The sequence below is a fragment of the Cuculus canorus genome, chromosome 11 (genome assembly GCF_017976375.1).
Source record: "Cuculus canorus isolate bCucCan1 chromosome 11, bCucCan1.pri, whole genome shotgun sequence".
NCBI lineage: Eukaryota > Metazoa > Chordata > Aves > Cuculiformes > Cuculidae > Cuculus > Cuculus canorus.
In genome coordinates this window covers 20,375,383-20,396,408 of record NC_071411.1, presented here as the reverse complement: position 1 = coordinate 20,396,408, position 21,026 = coordinate 20,375,383, and the positions used below count along the sequence as shown (strand labels likewise).

Genomic DNA, 21,026 nt, shown 5'->3' with positions numbered 1-21,026 from the left:
GTAGTTTCTCCTGTCCCATTCCATGTGCCATGGTGCCTTCGCTTGTTGAGCATTACAGACCACAGTGTCACTCCGATCCCATCCCATCCTGCATTATCCAAAAGCAGGACTGTAGTTTGGTTTACCAGCCGGGACCAATCTAGAAGGCTTTGCCAGTGCAGGTGCTGTTGGGGCTCAGTGTTTCACGACTTCGGGACACTGAAGCCAGTGAACCAGCTTTCACAGCTTTGATTTTGTGCTCCATGCTTGTTCTCTTCCAGATTATTTTCATGGTGGGCCGAGGGTACGCTTCTCCTGACCTCAGCAAGCTGTACAAGAACTGCCCCAAGGCGATGAAGAGGCTGGTGGCGGATTGCTTGAAGAAGGTTAGGGAAGAACGACCTCTCTTTCCACAAGTAAGTGTGTGTTCTGTACCCGAGTTTCAGAGGATGTTAGAAATAGCCATTACCACACAAAGCATTCAACACGGACAAGAGTTGTGGTTTATAGGTGTAGCGGGTTTCCTGGTTTGTGTTTATTCATACATGCATCTTCTGTGACCCGGCTCCCTTAGGCACTGTGTAACTCCGGTCACACACAGCTCCTGTACATAGCGCTGTGCCTGCAGACGCGAGCAGCGTTAGAGCCACTTGCTCCAGCCGCTGGCCTGCTTCAGAGATGCAGAACAATAACAAATCTGGCTTTATATTTACATCTTATTGTAGTGTAGATTTTGGGAAAATGAGAGACCAATCCTCCTTTCCTTCCACACAAGCCAACAAAATCCACTGAGGGATTTAAATTCATGTAGCCTTTGTTGGTGTTTTTACGAAGGAGACTTTCACTGTGAGGATGATGAAGGTACTTTCTTATAATTATAAACCAGCTGGAATTAAATATCAGCAGATTTGGGGAAAAAAACCCACCTTCTTGCTGTTACAGTCAAGTACAACTTTGTTTAAATAAAAGGTCTTTCTCAGTGTTGTTTTCTAAAGAGACTGTTTGTTGGGCAGTTCTTCCCGTGCCTCTGCTGGAGAACTGTGTAGATGCTTGTTAATGGATGATGAGGTCTGTGCACTAACAAAAGGGCCCTCCTGTCCCCTGAAGCTCAGACTCGGGGCAGGGAACCTGCACAGCCTGTTCCTGCAGTTCTGGTTTCAGTGCCTCCAGTCTGCTCTTGCTCTTAAAGACGTGCTTTAGGCTGTAATAAATGGAAGTTTAAGACTTAGACCAGCAGTTGCAAGCAGCCCGCTTCTCATTTTGTGTGTGTCTCCCTCAGATACTCTCGTCCATTGAATTGTTGCAACATTCTTTACCCAAAATCAATCGGAGTGCTTCCGAACCCTCTCTGCATCGCGCTGCCCACACAGAGGACATCAATTCATGCACGTTAACATCCACGAGACTGCCCACCTTCTAGGATCGTGCTCCCGTTCCCTGGTTCTCTCCAGTGGTGGGAAAGGAACAGATATAACTGAAGTTGTGCTTTTCGTGCCTCCGTGTACAGGATCAGTGCCAGCAGGATGATCTGCTTCCCAGTTTTGAAGAACAAGCTGCTAAGGATTTCTGCAGTTCCTATCCTGCAGGGACACAGCTCCACATCATGGCCTTTTCTACAGTTTCTTTTACTGGGATAGTTAACAGACTCTAAATCAAGAGATCTATTACTATTTTTTTAATAGATGCACTTGAGCCTTACTTTTCCCCTACACAGAAGAGATGGACATTTCTTGGGCAGCATTGGATTGCTTTGAATCGGTTGATAACTGGGAGTTCTTTAAAGCCTTACTGTTAGGGGACAGATGTGTTGTGGCGCTCTGCGGGCGCCCCCGGCCACGCCGTATTGAAGTGGGAAGAGGAGAAACTGCCTGCAGGTCAGCTCCTGCCCGAGAGCTTTCATCACAAGCCGATGAAATAAGTGAAAATGCTAATTCAACACAAAATAGTTTTGCACATAGAAAAAACTCTTGCAAAAGAACGGATGGTTCTGACCCATACTGCTCGGAGGAGGAGGCCGGCCAGCCCATCGGCATAACTTCAGCAGCTGACTTTGGTACTAGGGACTTGGTCCTTGCAGCCTGGCGAGGTGGCAGTGCGGAAGGACGGGCGTTCCTGGCTGCAAAAAGGCTAATTAACATTATCCGTATACTTCTGCAAAACGAGTGTAGTCTTCATCCCAGCTGCAGCTGTCGGCCAAGAGATGCACTATCCAGAGGAAACTGACAGTTCTTCTCGCTGATTTGGGTTTTAATTTTGTTTTTATTGCTCCTGAGAAAATGCATTTATTGTAAGCCAAGGTTCCTCTGATTATCTTATTTTAATAAAATAAATTAAATTTTAGGTCTGAGAGTCCACGTCATCATTTAATGCTGTAACCCTCGGCCTAGCAGCCTGACATGGGGACTTGAAAAACCCAAAAGGACGTTCTGAACAACAAGTCACCAGGACAGGCAAGAGGAGTTCAAGTAGAACTGCTCTGACGGCCTCCAGGTTTCCAATCACATTTTTTGAGATGTGTTTTTTATTCTACTGTGTACATTCAGCAGCACCTGTGTGGGAGATCCCTGTGCTGACGGATGGCTGAGCCTCTAACTGCGCCGCTTCTGCTCTGTGCTTCATCTCCTCTGAACCTGCTGTTTGCTTGGGCAGAAGAGTGTTTGATCTTGGCCAGACCCCACAGGTGACAAAGCAGGTGGTTTAATCTAAGAATTGATTTCTAAACAACATTGTGTCTACAGGTGTTCATTAGGGAGAGAATGGGAGCTGGGTTTCCATTCTTGGAATGAAGTTTTGGGGTTGTTTAACACTGTGGGCTGGAGAAGGCACTGCCTGTGCCTGAGCAGTTCGCTGCCCTACAGCCGCTTCACTTGTGTCCAGGCTGAATGTTTACTTTAATTGCAAAGTTAATACAAATGACTCGCCAATATTAACTTCTGTCAAATCTCACAATTGGATTGGTTTTGCTCAAAACTTTTGCATCACAGACGGGAATTAAATTTTTAACAAAAATAAAGTTGAGTAACAATTTTCTGGTTGGACTCAATCCTAAAGGTCTTTTCCAACCTAAATGACTGTGATATTTGTTAACTTGGAAGAGATGTGCCTTACTCCCTCACACCTCCTGGGCCTTTAGTGTTGCTCTCCTTGATTGGGAAAAGGTGTGGGGGCAGCTGGAACCAGTGGCTTTGGAGAAGGAGCCGGCCTGGACAGGGGTTTTGCAGTGCATCCTGTCCCAGACCCTGCGTGGGCCCGCTGAGAGCCACAGTGCCGGCAGAGGGGAATCTCTCCCTGTGCCAGAGGCATCCGGAGAGGGAGCAGCCCAAGTGGCCCTCAGTCAGCCCCGCTGCTAAAGGAAGAAGAGCAGCAGTTAAAACTAATAGTTCTGTTTTTAACTGACATTATTTACGTTGTAGAGTTACAAATCCAAGATGAACAGAAAGAAATCAGAAAATTACTGTTAATTCATTGAATTTTGGCTACTTCTTTTAAACTGAATCAAGGTTTCCCTTCTAATTAAATACATTTGAAGGAGTTAAATTGAAGGCAGATGTAACTATATTACTGTGGCGCCGACTGCTGGAAGGAGCTGCTCGCTCCTAATCCAGTTCCCAAGCGCAGTCTGAGCTGTACGTTCAGCTGCATCATGTGCTGATCCAGCACTGCGCTGCCCAAGCACAGCGATGGGGTTCGCTTTACAGCCAGAGCTCCCAGAGACGCGTCCTACTGCACCGCACTTGGTTATTGTAAAACAAGGGAGGAACGTGGCGAGGCTCCGAGGGCCGCGTCCAGGTCCTCGGACAGAACTCCTCGCTGGCAGCATATGGTCAGTGCGATTCTGAGCTCCAGGTATGACTGTGAGGTTACTGTGAATCAGCTCCTAATGCCCTGGTTTAAGGAAGAAAAAGCTACACTGGCTGTGATTCCCAGTGGGTCTTTGAAGATACAGACATTTAGCTGATCTAGTGAAAAAGAAATCACTTTTGGGTGTTCTGTTTTTCAGTGACAATTTTTAACTGCTTAAGCTTTAAGTGGTAAGAGAGGAGCTGTATTTATGCTACCACTCAACTCACAAGACAGCATATTCTGCTAGGCCGAAGAGGGAGAAAACCCTCTTGGATTAAGGGTTTTATCATGCAATCAATTTAACTTTTAAAATATATTTTAGTATTTTTGTTGCCACTCAAAAACTACCTGAAAACTTTACCAGGACTGCACATGTCACCACAGGGCACGCACTCTACTGGGCTGGAGGAAGGAAAAGCACTGCTAAACCAGTAGCTGGATCGCTACAGAGAGGGAGGGCACCTCCAGGTCTCCTCACTGAGCAGCAGCAGAGTCCTCATCGGCCCCAGAAAGGTGCATGAAAAGTTCTCCAAGGTCTGTCACTTCCTCATCCGTGCTGGCTGCCGTCCGACCTTCCCTGTCCTCGATGAAGTCCCACAGGCGGACAGAATTGAAGAACTGGAAGAGAAGAAAACTGGATGTAAACTGGAGAGGGGCAGATGTAGGCTAGACATTAGGAAGACTTTCTTCACGCTGAGTGGTGAGGCCCTGGCCCAGGTTGCCCAGGGAAGTGGTGGCTGCCCCATCCCTGGAGGTGTTCAAGGCCAGGTTGGATATTCTCCCTTATTGGTCTTATTAACAAACAGTCATAAATTGAGATCCAGCAGCTGGGTTTGTGCCGGGCTTTGCCCGTGGCACTGTTTATTGCCTGGTGCCAGCTGCTCCCTGGTGTTACAGTGCGAGCAGAGGGAGGGGCACCAGCCACCGGGATTCCTGTAGAAATCAGGGCTGCCTTGTTCTGCCGGGCAGTGGCCAACACCCAACCGGCTCTGAGAAGGCTCTGGTCTTATTGCCAGTGCTGTGCAGCAGAGTTTTCAATGTTCTGAAAGATTTAAAGACAGAATTCCTTTGAAGAGAGGTTTGCCGTGAGATGGACTGGCTGGAAAAATAAAGCAGTACCAAATTTCTGCCATTCAATGAAAAGTGCCTTCTCCTTTCCCTCATAATGAACCCTGGCCTCGAGGGAAGGGGAGGTGTTCTTCCTTTGCCTCCCTGAGGCCACCCATGGTATGAAACCCCCTGAAGCGGTGCCCGTTCCGCTCAGCAGATGGGTTTATGGCCCTTAGGTGGGGAATTCCCTTACCCGCACAGTCCCCTCGGAGCTGAGCTGCTTCCGTGGTTTTTCAGGTTCAGCTCGTGTCCCATCTGGATAAGCGTGAAGGTAGAGACACTTCCCTCCGAAAGGGCAAGTCCCTTTCCCTTGTTCGAAGTACTTGCAGGGTTTCTTCCTGGTTTAATTAGGAGAGAGAGAGTTAATTGCTTTCAGCTCACAGGACGGTAGCTACAGTTCACTCTCCAGGGCTGCTCCCTCAGCCTCAGTTGGTGCTGCAAGACATCGCTCCTGTTACACATGGTGATTTGGTTATTGGTCCCTGACTGACAGCAGTCAAAATAGACGGGAAAGTGAACAAAAGATACATAGAACAGAATTGTAACTAAAAAGAAGTTAAAATAGCTTAAGACCGGGAAAGTGAAGTATTTTTCTAGCATTCCTCCCTTGATTGTTCTGCCACTTCATCTATTGATAAGAATAGTGTTCACAGAGAGAACTGTGTTCCTTGCAGAGCACACACAGCAGGGCTGGGGGGGCACTCTGCAATGGAGAACAGCTGGAGAGGAAACTACAGAGACCCAACTCAGAATCATGGAATGGTTTGGGTTGGGAGGAACCTCAAAGCCCATCCAGTGCCACCCCCTGCCATGGGCAGGGACACCTCCCACTGGATCAGGGGCTCCAAGCCCTATCCAGCCTGACCTTGAACCCCTCCAAGGATGGGGCAGCCACAGCTTCCCTGGGCAACCTGGGCCAGGGCCTCCCCACCCTCACAGCAAAACATTTCTTCCTAAGAGCTCATCTCAATCTTGCCTCTTTCAGCTGAAAACCATTGCCCCTCGTCCTCTCCCTGCCCTCCCTGATCCAGAGCCCCACCTCAGCTTTTCAGAGCCCCTTTCAGCACTGGAAGCTGCTCTAAGGTCTCCCCGCAGCCTTCTCTTCTGCAGCTGAACCCCAACTCTCTCAGCCTGTCAACTGAACCTGTAAACTTAATATGCACCAAGTCCCAAGACAGCTGTTGCCTCTACAGTCTTTCCAGTAGCAACTCAATGGACAAGAAAGCTCAACAATAGCAAAGCAACGTGAACAACTAAACGCCCCAGCCAGGCAGCGCATTAAAAATGGAATGAATTTGTCTTGGTTTGTAACACAAGGTGTCTGTGACTTCCACCGTTCCAGGTCTGAGTACTTCGTCCCATGCTGGCAAATAAATTGGAATGGGTTTGTGCTGGCACAACCCCTGCTCTTAGTTGAGACTCCTCTTTATCAGCACTTTCTCATTCCACGCAATTCTAAATCCTCAAGTTCAATGGAATGCCAAAGGATCTGCTCATAAACCCCTACCTACCAGACAACATTTTACTCTGAGTTGGGCTCTTCAGCAAAGCCTGTCTGTGTTCTCTTCTATCCGAGAGCCAAACCCACCTCCGAAGGCAGCCCAATGTTTAGTTTAAACACACAGGCACTCCAATCGCCTCGGCCTCAGTTTATTTGTCTGAAGGACAACGTGAACAGCATTTGTGGTTCCTGCACTTACCCCACTCCCTGCTTAAATGCTTCAATCAGCTCGTTTTTCTTCTCCTGGTCTTCTACCCAGTACACACTGGGAATGACAAACTCGGATATCACACGGCACTCCGGGCAAGACCTTAATGGATTGAGACAAAACACACCACCTCACGCATTTATAACACGCACGTACTTGTCATTAGTTGCAAATGAAAGACTCCAACACAGCTCAGTCAGGGTTTGTGGTACCTTGTGTGCCTTTCTAGCCTTGAAATAAAGTAACAGGTGTTTCCTCAACACGCAGAAAGAAACAGCATTTGCTAATCCCAACAGGAAGAAATAAACAGTAACTGCGAGGCGAGCGGTGCAGCTCCCACGCAGCAGAAAGCCAAACTGGTTGAAAAAAGACAAGGGAAGGTCTCTGCCTCTTGAAACGTAACCTGACTTCTGCCAGCAGTGAGTTGTTGTTCCCCTAGTGGCGTTACAAGATGGATTTCTACATGAGGAATCGAGATCAAGAACCAAATATCAGGTGCCTCAACAAGCCTAGGAAAGGCTTTATCTTCCCAGTAAATCCCATAAGGTACCTCTGTCCCAGCAGACATTGTGTTTAGAACTAAGCCAGGTCCCTCCTTTGGATTAACTCGGCCATGACCGGTCTGGTCACCACCAGAGAGAAATGTAAAAAAACACATTTGAAGAATTTGTATCAGTATTTAAGCCACACTCAAAATGGATTCCAGGGCGGTGTTTCTGGAAGAAAGCCCTCTTGGTCCCTACTGCAGGCAGAGCAGCTCAGTTCCTGTCCTGCAGGAGCTCAACTCTGGTATGGGTTATGTCCTAATGAGCCAAAGTCCACTCCAATAACATTTCTAATCAAAGTCAGGCAGAAAAGCCCGTTTTGGCAGAAGACAAAGTATTTCCCACCTGCTCCTCAGCACGCTTGTAACAGGGAGTTCTGAAAAAGATGCTCAAAAAGTAAATTGCCCGAATTGGATGTTTTAAATTCTCTCACCTGAGGAGGGATGTGTTTGGCATACATTTTTATAGAGCTGGGAGATGAAGGCATTTACTCCGATACCGATTAATGTGTGATTAGTGGGACATTTAGCTCGAGAAAGCTACAGTAGAGAGAAAAATGCCCTAATTAGGCACATACATAGAAAAAAAGGAGTTACTAGTTTTGCGCGCAGAGTACTGTGAGAGGCAGAGGTTAACAAGGTCCCACCTGTTCCCAGGTCCACGTGTGCACTCCGCCCCACCATCAATGCAATGAAAGAGGGCAAATTACACCCAGAGTTACCAAGCTCTGCCCACACAGGAGCGCAGCACGCACGGAAACCGTTACCAAGGGATACCCAACACGTCGGGCTCACCTTGAAGGCAGGGCTTCTCATAGCCATGCTCCAACGCCCAGGAATTTGCCAGCACTTAGACCAGGATTTTCTGAGCTCCATTAATGGCTAAATTAATACTTACAGCTACAGAACCCCTTGTCACCAGTTTTATCTCCATAGCGAGTCAAATCAGAGCAGAGAGCCCGTCCCACTGACCAAGCCCACAGAGAAGAGACTCTGGTTAATATTGACTTACTTTATGATGGGGTTCTCGAACTGCTTGGCACATCTCCACTGCCGGATGCAGGACAAGCAGTACGTGTGATTGCAGTTAGAAAGGATCCCAAACCTCCTCTCGGACGCTGATGGCTTCTCGTACACCACTTCCATGCAGATACTGCACACTTTGTCCTGGCTCGCCTGAAAGGCGAAGGCCTTCTCCATGTCATGCTCAAAGGTCGCCATGCACATCTGTGACAAAAGAGACATCGTGGTTACAGCAGTCAAGGCTGTTCCTTGTAAAACACAACGGTCTGTGAAAAGGACCTGTTAGAGGAAAAACACGGTCCACTGGCAAAGACCATCATTTCTACCCTTCATCAACATCATTTAAATTAAAGATCATTAAATTCAATCACATATTTCAGCCCTTCAGTGCTCTGCACAGCTTCGGGAGCATCAGACATAAGGCTGCTCAAGCACTCACGCTTACACCTCTCCATATCTCTGTCAGGGAATAGAGATTGCACAAGGAGGTGCTTCAAATACCCCTAAAAATACATCTAATTGGGCATCCAGTTGGCTGCCACACTCAAGACATTACACTGGGCGCTAAGCTTGACCTTAGCTAAGGCGCTGCTCTCTCATTACAGGCCTTCCTACCACACGTCTCCCCACAGCATCCCGGCAGTGACAATCAATAACCGACTCACGCTCTCACAGCACTACACGGAGAGCTGGTGGTTCCACCCGCACACTTTCACCTCCCACGTTTCAAAGTTCTCAGGACTTGACAAATAAAATAAACCTAAGACTTTAAATTAAAGTAGTAATAACAACAAAGAATGCAAAATAACTCCATGTTAGTAGCGGCGTGTTGGCCAACAGCAGCAGTGATAGAACTCCCTGCCAGGTATCAGCCAGGTCCCAGCAGGAGGGACAACACCTACTCGGGCAGGTTCCACAAGTATAGGCTGGCTGCACAACACCTGAGGGCTCTAACCCCTTGGATTCTGCTCCAGACTCTGGAGAGGTTTATGATTCAGTAACCAGTAGTCATTCTGCTGGTCTTTCTCTTCCTCACCCTTAAGAACTCCTGCTCCTCATGAGCCCTGACCTAAACCTGGCACACAGTCACCCCTCACGCCCATCTTCACCCAACTGATCCTCCATCTGGTCCCTCCTGCCAGGTGACTTCAAGTCAGCTCCAAAACCTTTGCTCTCCATTCAGTGTGTCCCTACTTGACCCTGCCCTGAACTCAGCCACAACCGAGAGGAGGTGACTCGCAGACCACTTGGTGAGCTCACACCACACCAGCAGCCACAGTTCCTCCGCACTGAGATGTGGTGTGAGCTGCTAAAGACATTTTCCCGGTACAGTTTTAGGGTGTTCAGGGAAAAGGCTGCAGGGAAGTTTCTGATAAGGATGAAATGAATGGTGCAGTTGCCACACTGGAAGGACGGGATGTCATCCAGAGGGACCTGGACAGGCTGGAGAAGTGGGGCTGTAAGAACTTCATGAGGTTCAACAAGGCCAAGGGCAAGGTCCTACACCTGTGTCGGGGCAATCCCCGATTTCAGTACAGGCTGGGGGATGATGGGATTGAGAGCAGCCCTGAGGAGAAGGACTTGGGGTGCTGATTGATGAGAAGCTCGACATGAGCCGGCAATGTGTGCTCACAGCCCAGAAACCAACCGTGTCCTGGGCTGCATCCAAAGCAGCGTGGCCAGCAGGGAGGGAGGGGATTCTGCCCCTCTGTTCCTCTCTTGTGAGACCTCCTCTGGAGGACTGTGTCCAGTTCTGGAATCCTCAACGTAAGAAGGAGATGGAGCTGTTGGAACGGGTCCAGAGGAGGCTACAAGGATGATCCGAGGACTGGAGCACCTCCCACACGAGGACAGGCTGAGAGAGTTGGGGTTGTTCAGCCTGGAGGAGAGAAGGCTCTGAGGAGACCTTAGAGCGACCTTCCAGTACCTGAAGGTACTTTTTTTTACAAGAAAACTGGGGAGGGGCTGTTCACAAAGGCTTGGAGTGATCGGACAAGGGGCAATGGGTATAAACTGGAGAGGGGCAGATTTAGACTGGACATAAGGAGGAATTTCTTCACCATGAGGGTGGTGAGGCCCTGGCCCAGGTTGCCCAGGGAAGCTGTGGCTGCCCCATCCCTGGAGGTGTTCCAGGCCAGGTTGGATGGGCCTTGGGCAGCCTGATCCAGTGGGAGGTGTCCCTGCCCATGGCAGGAGGGTGGAACTGGATGGGCTTTAAGGTCCCTTCCAACCCAAACCATTCTATGATTCTATCGTTCTATGAAATGCAAAAAAAGAAATTGCTGTACAAGGCTATCTGCACCTTTGTTACCAATTGATCCCCAAATGCTCAAACAGACCACTCTTAGAATCATTTCATCGTTAGCTAAACAGTAAAATAAAAGCCTTTTGGAGGAACAGGCTCTTCTACAAAGCACAGCTTTGGATTTTGGAGCAAACAACCCATATCTTGCACTGAGCACAAAAGATCTCCCACCGATTTCACATTAACATTACCATCTCGTGAGCCTTCCTCTGCTCTTGGTCGAAGGGGTGAAGCACTTGCAACCCACATATCTCACAGACGTCTCCGTGGAGGTAGAGGCAGCGCTCTCCGAAGTGGCACGCTCCCGCTGCAGCGTAGGGGCACAGCTGCTCTCTGTCAGCACAGGAGCTGCCAGCTGCCGGATCTTCCAGACCACTGCAAATAGCTTCCAAATAGGAATGGGGCTTCATTTCCAGGTTATCGTTCTGGTCACTGCAACACACCACATCACTTGTGGCACTGGGCTTCTGCTTTTCTTCATTCAAACCACAAAGATCTTAGGGAACAGAAACACAATATAAGGTACACGAGACACCACACGACCTCCATGAGCAGCTCCACACACTTCCCTTCCAATGATCACCAAGGTGTTTTTCTAAAGACATGTTTTTTTCTTAATGAAATCTCATCTCTGAGCTCCTTTTGCTCACACATCGTGAGAATTTTTACAAACTACCTACAAAAACTTTGATTTCAAGATTTCTTCAGCTGGTTTTCAGCTGGTTTTGTTCACAAATAGGATGAAAAGATCCTCTCATTTCACGTGCGGGCAACTCGGCCATTTGGGATGGGGGAACAGCGTGCAGGCGGCAGGTCCGGCCTCCTCTGCCCAGATGCCTCCGTGCTTGTGTCCCTACGGGCTGGCCCAACCCTCCCTGGGGCACATGCCACACACAAAGGAGCCAGGTTTCTTACCACTTGAAATGTCCTCACGTTGTGAACAAAAAAGATCCGAGGGGCAGAGACATTTTAACCAAAAAACACAAAGCCAAACAAAAGAAGACCCAAAAAAATCCCTCAAAATCAAAGCCACCCTTCAGGGAAGAGCATGGTCATTAAAAGGTGCTGACAGGCACGAGCGATTCCAGGGAAGAGGCTTGTCCGGGAGGATGGGCACCTCTCTGATTGTCCACAGAACTCAAGTAATAAAAGCAGACAAAGTACCTAACTGCTACCAAGCACCATGGAGAAGCTCAGCACCACTCGCACTCACTTCTGTCCCTGAGCACCAGCGTCTTCTTCTCCCGCTTGCCGGCCTCCTGCAGTTTGCTCCGGAGGGCCGGGGCGCCGTGCGCCGGGGGATGGCGAGGGCTGGGCAGCGCTGCCGACGAGAGAGGGGGCGGCACAGGGGCTGCTGCAGCCCCCGAGGCGGGGAGTCTGGTGTGGTCATACCTGCCAAAGGAGAGGCACAGCAAGTGTCACAGAGACTAACCTGGGCACAGGGGCAGGATCTGCCCTGAGGAACGTTTAAACAAAACAAAACTGTACTGACAAGTTGACAGAACTGCTTGGTCTCTTTCAAAGCCACACTAAAAGGCTTCTCAGCTGCAAAAAATTAATGTCCCTGAAAGCACACCTAAATTTTCCTTCTCCAGAGATGCCAGCACAGCTGAAAGAACATTATTCATGTGCACATTGAATTAGATCTTCGTCATCTGTTCACACAAACAAGTTTGCTGGCATTGCTCAGAAAGGCAACATGAAAACGCTGCTCAAATGGGAGTGACATTCTGTGATCTCTGCTTCCCCCTGCAAGCAGCAACACTCGGACTGTGCTCTCACACCACAGGAGAAGCTGCAGTATTTGCAGGAGGGATAAAAAAGGACTTGAAATGTGCACCAAAGCTACAGAAATATCCTCCAGCTGCGGAGCAGCAGCAGTCAGTGCAGAGAGAGGCCGGCCCAGCACAGCCACATTTGGCTTGGACGGGAACAATCCTCTCCACAACTGTTCCTGATCCCGTACTTTGGACCTGCATGTGCCCGCAGACCTGCGTGAAACACCCAGTGCATCGAGAACCCCAAACTCTGCAAAACACCTGGAGTGAAACAGCAACAAACATGCTTCATAGCCATCCTTGCAAACCAGTCGCATAAGATGTGTCCCCCGTGAACAACAAGGCCATCACCTACGGTAGATGTTCCTGATCCAGGGCGAGCAGCTAACAGAAGCTGCACTGATCACTGATGTTGTCTCCCCATCTAAATCTGGTGCCATGAATCACGCAAAGGAGAGACGATATAACCAAACTGCTGCAACCACGGCGGTGCCGTGAGATCCCCTGTTCCTGCCAGGGGAAGAGGTACCAACACCGGCTTCTCACTTGCGACAGGATCTTTCCACCAAGGAGCCCCTGTGGCACATCCTTGATGGAACGTAACAGCGTTAACTAAAGCACAGTGTTGTATTGATTAGAGCTTTTCTCAAGGAGTTTTACGCAAAAGCCCTCAGGAAAAGGTATGTTTATGTCCAGCTTTCCCACCAAACCTAGGGGAGCGCAAAAAAACCTGTTTGTTCCAAGATAGAACGAAAACTCCTCGAAACTGAAGGACGCTGCACCGGGAGACCTGAACAAAGCACTGTGGAAGACTGCCTGCTTCCAACCACTTCAGCCACACGGAAAGCAAATTGCAGCTGAGTACTATTCCATGTGAAGCTTCACATCTGAGGCACTGCTTTATTTAATAGGGCTGACTATAAAAAGCACTGGATAAAAAAAAGGTGTGAAATGTGAAGTTTAATTTCTACACAGTCAAGTAATTGATGAAGCCAAGGCAGAGTAGAACGATAACACTGCATCCATAAGCTGGTTTTGGTCAGGGGAGAAAAAGCTCACATTTAATGTATTATTTCATTTCTTTGGTCAGCTAAAAAGTCAGATCTTTTCCTGATCTTTGATTGCCCAGAGTTTAAAGCTGACCGCACTTGATTATTGTGCCTGGTTCTTCAGAACTGACTGCTCCAAAGACTGAGGCTTTTACCTGCACCGAGTCCCGTAGGCGCACTGTCCCTTCTGGTAGTACTTGCAGATGGTGGAGGACTTGCTGGTCGCTAAGTCATGTGAGAACAGGCACTTCTTTCCCTCCCGGCACACTCCTTGCATGTAGTACCTGCGGAGAAGCAGCTCTAGTCAGAGACAGATGTCTGGTAGAGAGGGATGGTCCTGCTTCCCAAAGGAAAGTGACAAGTGCTTCCTGGGTGAAATGCTCCTTCCTCAGGACACAGAATCCTGGGAGGAGGCTGCACCTGGGCGTGATGGCTCCCTGTGCCCACCAGGGATCACAGAATCGTAGAACAGCTTGGTTGGAGAAGACTTTTGAGATCATCGAGTCCAACCGGACCTGTCCACTGCTAAACCATCCCTGAGCACCTCCTCTGCCAACCTTTTAAATCCCTCCAGAGATGGGGATGCCACCACCACCCTGGGCAGCCCCTGCCAGTGCCCAAGAACCCTTTCAGTGAGGAAGCTTTTCCTAATATAGAGTCATGGAATGGTTTGGGTTGGAAGGGACCTTAAAGATCATCCGAGTTCCAACCCCTCTGCCATGGGCAGGGACACCTCCCACTGGCTCAGGCTGCCCAAGGCCCATCCAACCTGGCCTGGAACACCTCCAGGGATGGGGCAGCCACAGCTTCCCTGGGCAACCTGGGTCAGGGCCTCACCACTCTTCATCGTGAAGAAATTCTTCCTTATGTCCAGTCTAAATCTGTCCCTCTCCAGTTTATATCCATTGCCCTTCATCCTATCACCACAAGCCTTTGTAAACAGTCCCTCTCCAGCTTTCTTGTAGTCCCTTCAGGTACTGGAAGGTCACTCTAAGATCTCATCTCCTCAGAGCCTTCTCTCCTCCAGGCTGAACAACCCCAACTCTCTCAGCCTGTCCTTGTGTGGGAGGTGCTCCAGTCCTCGGATCATCCTTGTAGCCTCCTTTGGACTCGTGCCAAATCTTTCCTCTGTTGAGGATTCCAGAACTGTACACAATACTCCAGATGAGTTCTCATAAGCCATCACCACTAGTCCTATCACTCCATGCTTTCATAAAAGGTCCCTCCCCAGCTTTCCTGTAGCCCTTTCAGGTCCTGGAATCCAAACTAACCCTCCCCTGGCACAACCTGAGGCCATTCCCTGTTACCCCATCCCTTGTTAGCTGGGAGCACAGCCCACCACCCCCTCCTTTCCGGAGCTGCAGAGAGCGATGAGGTCTCCTCTCCAGACCAAGCTGCCCCAGGTCCATCACCGCTCCCAGCCCCTTCCTCAGCTCCGTTGCCGTCGCCGGACTCGCTCCAGCCCCTCCATGTCCTTGTCCCGAGGCCCAGCACTGGCCCAGCTCCCTCCCTGCCGCCCCCGCCCCTCCCGGGCCAACCCCGACCCTGCGCCCACCTGCAGGTAACCTGCTTCGTGCTCATCCTCGCGCCGCCCCGGCCCGGCCGGCTGCCCGTGCCGCGCCCCAGGGTTCCGCTGCGCCGCGGCTGAAGGGGCGGAGCCAACACAGTTCCTCCCGCCCCAGGGTTCCGCACGGACACAATTTACCGCCGCGCCGCACCATAGAGTCGCGCTGGGACGGGCCGAGCGCCGCCAGGCGATGCCATGGAGAGACTGAGAGGCGGGGCGGGTAGAGCAGAGCGCCGCCGGGCGATGCCATAGAGCGATGCCATAGAGAGAGTGAGAGGGTGGGGCAGAGCGGCGCAATAGAGAGGCGGGGCGGGTAGGGCAGAGTGCCGCCGGCCGCAGAGAAGCGGTTGCCATGGCGGACGGCGGCATCTTGCGGGTGCAGCACTGCGGGGCCGCCATCTTCTGCCGGCGGGCCCCGGAGCGCTGCCCCGCCTGCGGCCGCGCCCTGCCCCGCGCCGGGCTCCTCGCCGCGCCCCGCCGCCTCCCCAGCCCCTTCCGCCACGGCCACCGGCAGCCCCGCGCCTTCCTCCTGCGGCCCACGGCCGGCGCCTTCCTCGGGTAGGGCGGGGGGCGCCGCTCTCTCCTCTGAGGGGAGGGACACAGCGCCTCCCTGCTTCCTCCTTCCGTGAGGGGACGGCAGGTAACGCTGTCTCCCTGTGTCGCTTCCCTCTGAGGAGAAGGAAATGCCACCTCCTCTTCCCCATTTCCCTCTTCTCTAAGGGAAGGGGTGGGAAACGCTGTCTCCCTGCTTCCCTGTCCTCTGAGGAAGGGTGGGGAAAACACTATCTCCCTTTCCTTCCTCTCTTGACAGTCTCCCTGTTTTCCTACCCTCTGACGAGGGGGAAATGCCATCTCCCTGCTTCCCATAGGGGAGGGGAATGCCATCTCCCTGTTTCCCTTCCCTTGGAAGAGAGGGAAATGCTGTCTCTCTGCTTCCCTCTTCTCTGAGGAAAGTTGAGGGAAACACTGCCTCCCTATTTCTTCCTCCTCTGAGAGAAAAAGAGGGGGAACCACAGTCTCCCTGTTTGTCTGCCCTCTGAGGGGAGGAGAGCAACACCATATCCCTGTTGCCCTCTGCTGAGGGAAGGTAGGAAACACCGTCTCCTTGCTTAGCTACCCTCCGAGGAGAGGGAAACTGTCTCCCTGCTCCCTTCTTTTCTGAGGGCAGGGAAATGCCATCTCCCTGTTGCCCTCCTCTCTGAGGGGAGGGAAGTAAACGCCGTGTCCCTGTTTTCCGTGGGGCCCGGCAGCTGCAGGAGCGGCAGTGCAGGATGGGTCCCAGGAACGGCCCTCTGCCCTTGCTGCCAACTCCCCTGCTTCTCTTCCAGAGAATACGACGGGAAGTCTGACCTCCACGTTGGAATATCCAACAGCAACGGTAAAAAGGGCTTCAGGGTTGCCTCCCCCACTTGCCCTGCTTCAATACTGTGTGTCCGCGCTGAGTGCCCTGTTTGGGCCCATGCAGGACCCCTCTTGTTCCCTAAGCATTTTCTGTGAGCATCCTAAACCTCCTAAAAACACAGCTGCAACACCCAAATACCCAAGGCTCTGCTGCTGGAGAGCCTGCGCTTCCTCAGGGTGCTCAAGGTATTGGAACCGGTAGTGGAGATCAAAGATAAAAGGTATTGGGTCCAAGAATACCTCTCACCGTGCAGCTGAGAGCACACATCGCTTCCGCTCAAAGCCATGCACCTCTCCTCCCAAGGAGTTGCTCAGCACAGAATGGACAGGTGATGGGAACTCGAAAGTGAGGCTGCTTACATTTAAAAGAGGTTTCAGGAAATTTTGGCTTAAACACAAGTTTTTGCTAGTTCTAGAAGTACCCCTAATTATAATCACAAATAAAAAAAAAAATCCCCATAGTAAAAACACCACATTAAAAATCATCCCAGGTTCTCCAAGAGCAGGGCCCACCCTGCAAAACCCACCCGAGATGTTAATTTGATATAAAAGTGGTCCAATTTGTTCTAGTTGTGTTCATTATGAAAAGGTATCTTTAGTTACACTGTAAAAATGAGAATGGTGTTTTGACTGAAGTCAGGGCTGCCTTTTCTGCTCTGCAGCCGCAGAAGGCCGCTGGTGGGAAGTGAGGGAATAGCTTGGCTAAAAGGGAATGGCGGCAGGGAAAACTAGTAGCAGCTTTCATCACTTAAAAATACCAAACACAAAAGCCAAGGCGATGGATCCAATTCTACTGTGCTGCCTGACCGTGTGTTGTTCTGTTTCCAGGCGTGGTGTACCACTACAATGAAGAGGGCATTCACAGAGCTGCAGTGGGATGGGAACAGTGCATCAGTATCCCTCTAGTACAGCCAGACATGTTTGGGCTGCTTCAGCAATGGGATGAGCTCCTAGAAAAGTTTTCTGTGGGAGAGGCCTGGCTTCCTCATAGGTATGTAATAACAGCTTGATGCATGAGGAGTTTTTAGTCTGGGATGGTAAATTGGGCTGTTCCGTGGTGGGCTCAGAGCCTTGCTCCATCAGAACACGCATTCCTAATAAACCAGTCTAAATGCTGTCAGGCTGTCCTGAAACTCACTGGCCTTGCTCAACAGAAGGGGTGTGGTTTAAGTAACAAACTCATCCGTTGGAATGTAAAACCTCTAAAATAAAAAACACAAGATCATTTTAGGGAAGTTTTCTTCAGCAACAAAGGGATTTTGTGGGCGAAAAAAGCCCCAGTGCAGTGAAATGTGGCCTTTAAAAGCACGGTGCTGAGTGCAAAAGTGGAGAAGGCCAGACACAGTTCTGTAATTGTTCCTCCTAGGTTTCATCAGCTGTAGGTGTGTTTGCATTCACAGGGTGACCCTACTGACATGGTTCTTAATTCCTACTGCCAGGCAATTTCTTTGTTGTCAGTGATCAGAAATGGGAAACACAGGCTCATTTCCAGCTCCTCCAGCTGGTTCTTAACATTGCTTTGAATAGCTGAATACAGCAAGGCTTCCATGTATTTTGAACTAAACCTTTACGTTCCAATGAGAACGCACAGTTCTTTGTGGCTTGCCATGAGGTTAATGCCTGCTGACAGCGTTAGAAGTCGTACGGCCCAGCTAAAACACGCGCTGCCGCATCACCAAGCCTGACCAGGCCAGATGATGGAAACACCGGTCCTTGAACCGTTATCCATTTAACAAGCAGCCTGTCTGAGCACAGTTCCGGGGGGTGTTTACCTTGATGAATGCAGGGGTCATCCAACAGGAAAGAAAAACAACCCCATGACAAATCAGAAGGTTTTAGTACTTCTGTACCTGCTCAATTACAACACCTCAGAGGTGATACATTATCTCACTAGAACCAGGAAACAAATGGATTTGACCACCAATCTGCTGAAAATTTAATATCTTAAAAGAAGATATGGGTATAAACTGGAAGGGGGCAGTTTTAGACTAGACATAAGGAAGAATTTCTTTACCATGAGAGTGGTGAGACACTGGCCAGAGAGGTTGTGGCTGCCCCATCCCTGGAGGTGTTCAAGGCCAGGTTGGATGGGCCTTGGGCAGCCTGAGACAGTGGGAGGTGTCCCTGCCCATGGCAGGGGGGGTTGGAACTGGATGATCTTTAAGGTGCTTTCCAACCCAAACTATTCTTGATTCTATGAAGTTCAGTTAACTCCTTTGGGTTCAGGCCAAGCCTGATCCTGATTTTCTTGATGGCCTTTCATTTACTGTAAGGAGGGTAATACAACAGCAGCAAAGATCTGCAGCCACAGCCAGGACCAACAGTGTCCAAAATGACTGGGAGATACTGGGTTTGCTTGTTGGGATATAGAGACAGGCTTCCCAAAGATAAGCTGGGAACTTGAAGTCACAGCTGGTAATGAAAATTGTGTTACAGAATTTAGTGCATTATAAATACAAAAATGAAAACTTACCTGCTCTGCTTAATCGTGGAAGCAATTCAGTGAAGCGCTCGTGTACACTTAAGCTATCCAGACATGCTGCAGCGCTCTGCAGCCTCAGCCCTGAGCTGGCGAACCCAGGATTTTTTCATTGTCACTTCCAGATGTTCTGCACTGTGCAGCGATGACGGCCACCCCTGAAGTTACTCAGGATTGTTTATCTTTAACAGTTATTTTGTCAGAGTGTGTACGCTGTAGCGCACAGCTTGTTTACTGAAGGGAGGTGACTTCCAATGCTCCTGACAAATGGCTCTGAAGAAAACAGTGAGCACAGCTGAACTGGGCTCAGGACCACAAGGTTGCTTTTGGTAGCCATAGTCCTCAGGTCTTCCCAAAACACCCTGTGAATTGAGATGAGATCTTAGGAAGAAATGTTTTGCTGTGAGGGTGGGGAGGCCCTGGCCCAGGCTGCCCAGGGAAGCTGTGGCTGCCCCATCCCTGGAGGGGTTCAAAGCCAGGTTGGATGGGGCTTGGAACCCCTGATCCAGTGGGAGGTGTCCCTGCCCATCGCAGGGGGTGGGACTGGATGGGCTTTGAGGTCCCTTCTGATCCCAACTATGATTCTATGGATCGCCAGGGCTGACAGGCAAGCTTCACAGGAGATTCCCTGGCCACACAGACCGTGGAGCCGCTGACTAGGCAAGGAATGTGTTGCAGGCCTAGGAAGGACAAAGGAGAACTCACACAGGGGGAGGCAGTCAGGGAAGAGAAACTCAAGGATTAGGCAGATGGCAAACAGGAGCCTGAGCAGGTCTGGGTGAAATTTTTCCACTGGTCACACAGGGCCAGTGGGGAAAGCAGCTCTGACCGGTGAGGGAATGGAATGAAATGACTGAGGTAGTTAGTGTCCAACAAGAAATATTTGGGAGAATCTGAGAAGCCTTCTGACAGTGAAAGGAACAGGTAGGTGCCATCTGCTGCCAGGTGAGGGGAGCAGGGGCAAAAGGAAAAGGCAAGAACATTTCAAACAGCAGTGCGTCCTATTCAGCACCTCTGTCCTTGCACAACCGGCACGAATTGCTGCCAGCGGGAGGTGACTGGTGCACCGCAAAGCAACTGCGTCAACACACTAGTGACAGAATTTACTTGATTGTCAATAAGCTTCCAAGTTAATGCCACACTGAAAGAAGTGCCTGTGATGGCACACAATTAACATCAGTGCTGCAGGAAGAAGTTTTCAGGATAGGAGTGCCAAAGGAAAATCCAAATAAGCATAAAAAATAAGAACTCGTTATTGTGAAGTCTGCAGCCCTCTGTTTGCTTTTTTATGCTCCCAGTTTCCAGCATCCCTGGCTGGAAAACACAACTTGAGATCAACAGAGTATATTTAATCACCAGCTTTAAAGGAAAGTGGTGATAGTTCTTGGCAAGCACGTGCTTCCTTATTCACTCAGTAAAAGTTACTGATGGATTAATGCTAACTCTTACGAGATGTTTTTCCTAGATATGAAGAACATGACCACAACTGCTACACATACGCGCTGGCATTTATTAACAGCATACTGACTGCACAAGGGAAACGGGAAATGAGTAAAAGTGAATTCACGGAGAAATTTGTAATCCCACAGACAAAGAAAGCTTCCAAATATATTACTCTGCATCGGGCGCTAACAGCTAACGATTTCTACATTGTACCCCTTCCTGATGAAGAAAAGCAGTGCTGAAAATGACAAGTTGCAACATTAAAACACGCACTAGGAACAGGAAGTCTTCACACTCCCATTCTCAGGGTTTAAGGTGAATGATCTATTTTACTATATTTTACTATATTTAAAAACAGAATTAGCCTTACTCATCATGGAAAGATCAGGAAACTGAACTCGTGCATTTGGATAAATGACAGACATACAGAAAATTTCTATGGGAACTATTCAAATGGAAAAATGTTTTCCTATTTATATTCACTATATGCTCTGTTCTGCCCAGACACTTCATACCAGAAATCATAACTGCTGTGTAATTAAGGGTTTCAACAAATTAAGTGTGATAACTTAAGATGTAGCACTTCAGCTTTTTTCCTGTCATGTTTCTTTACTGATGAGTGAATAAAAGGGAATTTGTGCTTGTGTGCTACTGAAATCCAAAGTCCATGACTTAATGCAGATTCACTACATGCAAAGCTATTTTCCTTTACTTTAATTGCTAATAAATATAACAGCAAATAAATCCAGTCTCTTTGCCAGATATACTTTCCAATTATTCTTTACATTTTGTACAT

The 21,026-nt window shown here is 49.5% G+C and overlaps 3 protein-coding genes across 14 annotated transcripts in view; 2 read left to right on the top strand and 1 right to left on the bottom strand.

Moving 5' to 3' along the window:
* RAF1 (Raf-1 proto-oncogene, serine/threonine kinase) overlaps positions 1-2,319 on the top strand; it is a 91,228-nt gene extending 88,909 nt beyond the window's left edge. For all 7 annotated transcript variants that reach the window (XM_054076395.1, XM_054076393.1, XM_054076391.1 and 4 more), the window contains 2 exons: positions 261-395; positions 1,259-2,319. In XM_054076395.1, the coding sequence (XP_053932370.1) occupies positions 261-395; positions 1,259-1,399 (276 nt within the window). In that variant the 3' untranslated portion in view covers positions 1,400-2,319. The remainder of the gene's footprint in view (positions 1-260; positions 396-1,258) is intronic.
* Positions 2,320-2,464: 145 nt separating this feature from the next.
* On the bottom strand, positions 2,465-15,041 carry MKRN2 (makorin ring finger protein 2). The gene is made up of 8 exons (XM_054076401.1): positions 14,896-15,041; positions 13,496-13,624; positions 11,727-11,905; positions 10,705-11,009; positions 8,198-8,412; positions 6,633-6,743; positions 5,126-5,270; positions 2,465-4,440 (listed from the first exon to the last, which is right to left on the bottom strand). The coding sequence occupies exons 1-8, from the start codon at positions 14,919-14,921 to the stop codon at positions 4,297-4,299; spliced, it is 1,254 nt and encodes a 417-aa protein (XP_053932376.1). The 5' UTR covers positions 14,922-15,041; the 3' UTR covers positions 2,465-4,296.
* Positions 15,042-15,174: 133 nt separating this feature from the next.
* MKRN2OS (MKRN2 opposite strand) lies at positions 15,175-20,481 on the top strand. Of its 6 annotated transcripts, none has more exons than XM_054076402.1 (4): positions 15,175-15,465; positions 16,236-16,285; positions 17,137-17,299; positions 20,253-20,481. In XM_054076402.1, the coding sequence occupies exons 1-4, from the start codon at positions 15,260-15,262 to the stop codon at positions 20,470-20,472; spliced, it is 639 nt and encodes a 212-aa protein (XP_053932377.1). In that variant the 5' UTR covers positions 15,175-15,259; the 3' UTR covers positions 20,473-20,481. The 6 variants fall into 6 exon arrangements, with proteins under 6 accessions (XP_053932377.1, XP_053932383.1, XP_053932378.1 ...); XM_054076403.1 differs by having other exon boundaries at positions 15,406-15,547; XM_054076405.1 differs by lacking the exon at positions 15,175-15,465 and adding an exon at positions 15,568-15,994.
* Positions 20,482-21,026: the final 545 nt, after the last annotated feature.

Coding starts and splice junctions, on each gene's coding strand:
- MKRN2OS (XM_054076402.1), top strand. CDS start 15,260: ATGGCGGACGGCGGCATCTTGCGGGTGCAGCACTGCGGGGCCGCCATC. Junction 16,286..17,136: donor TGGAATATCCAACAGCAACG/GTAAAAAGGGCT, acceptor TTCTGTTTCCAG/GCGTGGTGTACCACTACAAT. Junction 17,300..20,252: donor GAGGCCTGGCTTCCTCATAG/GTATGTAATAAC, acceptor TGTTTTTCCTAG/ATATGAAGAACATGACCACA.
- MKRN2 (XM_054076401.1), bottom strand. CDS start 14,921: ATGAGCACGAAGCAGGTTACCTGCAG. Junction 13,625..14,895: donor ACGAAGCAGGTTACCTGCAG/GTGGGCGCAGGG, acceptor GCTTCTCCGCAG/GTACTACATGCAAGGAGTGT. Junction 5,271..6,632: donor GCATTTAAGCAGGGAGTGGG/GTAAGTGCAGGA, acceptor TAATTAAACCAG/GAAGAAACCCTGCAAGTACT.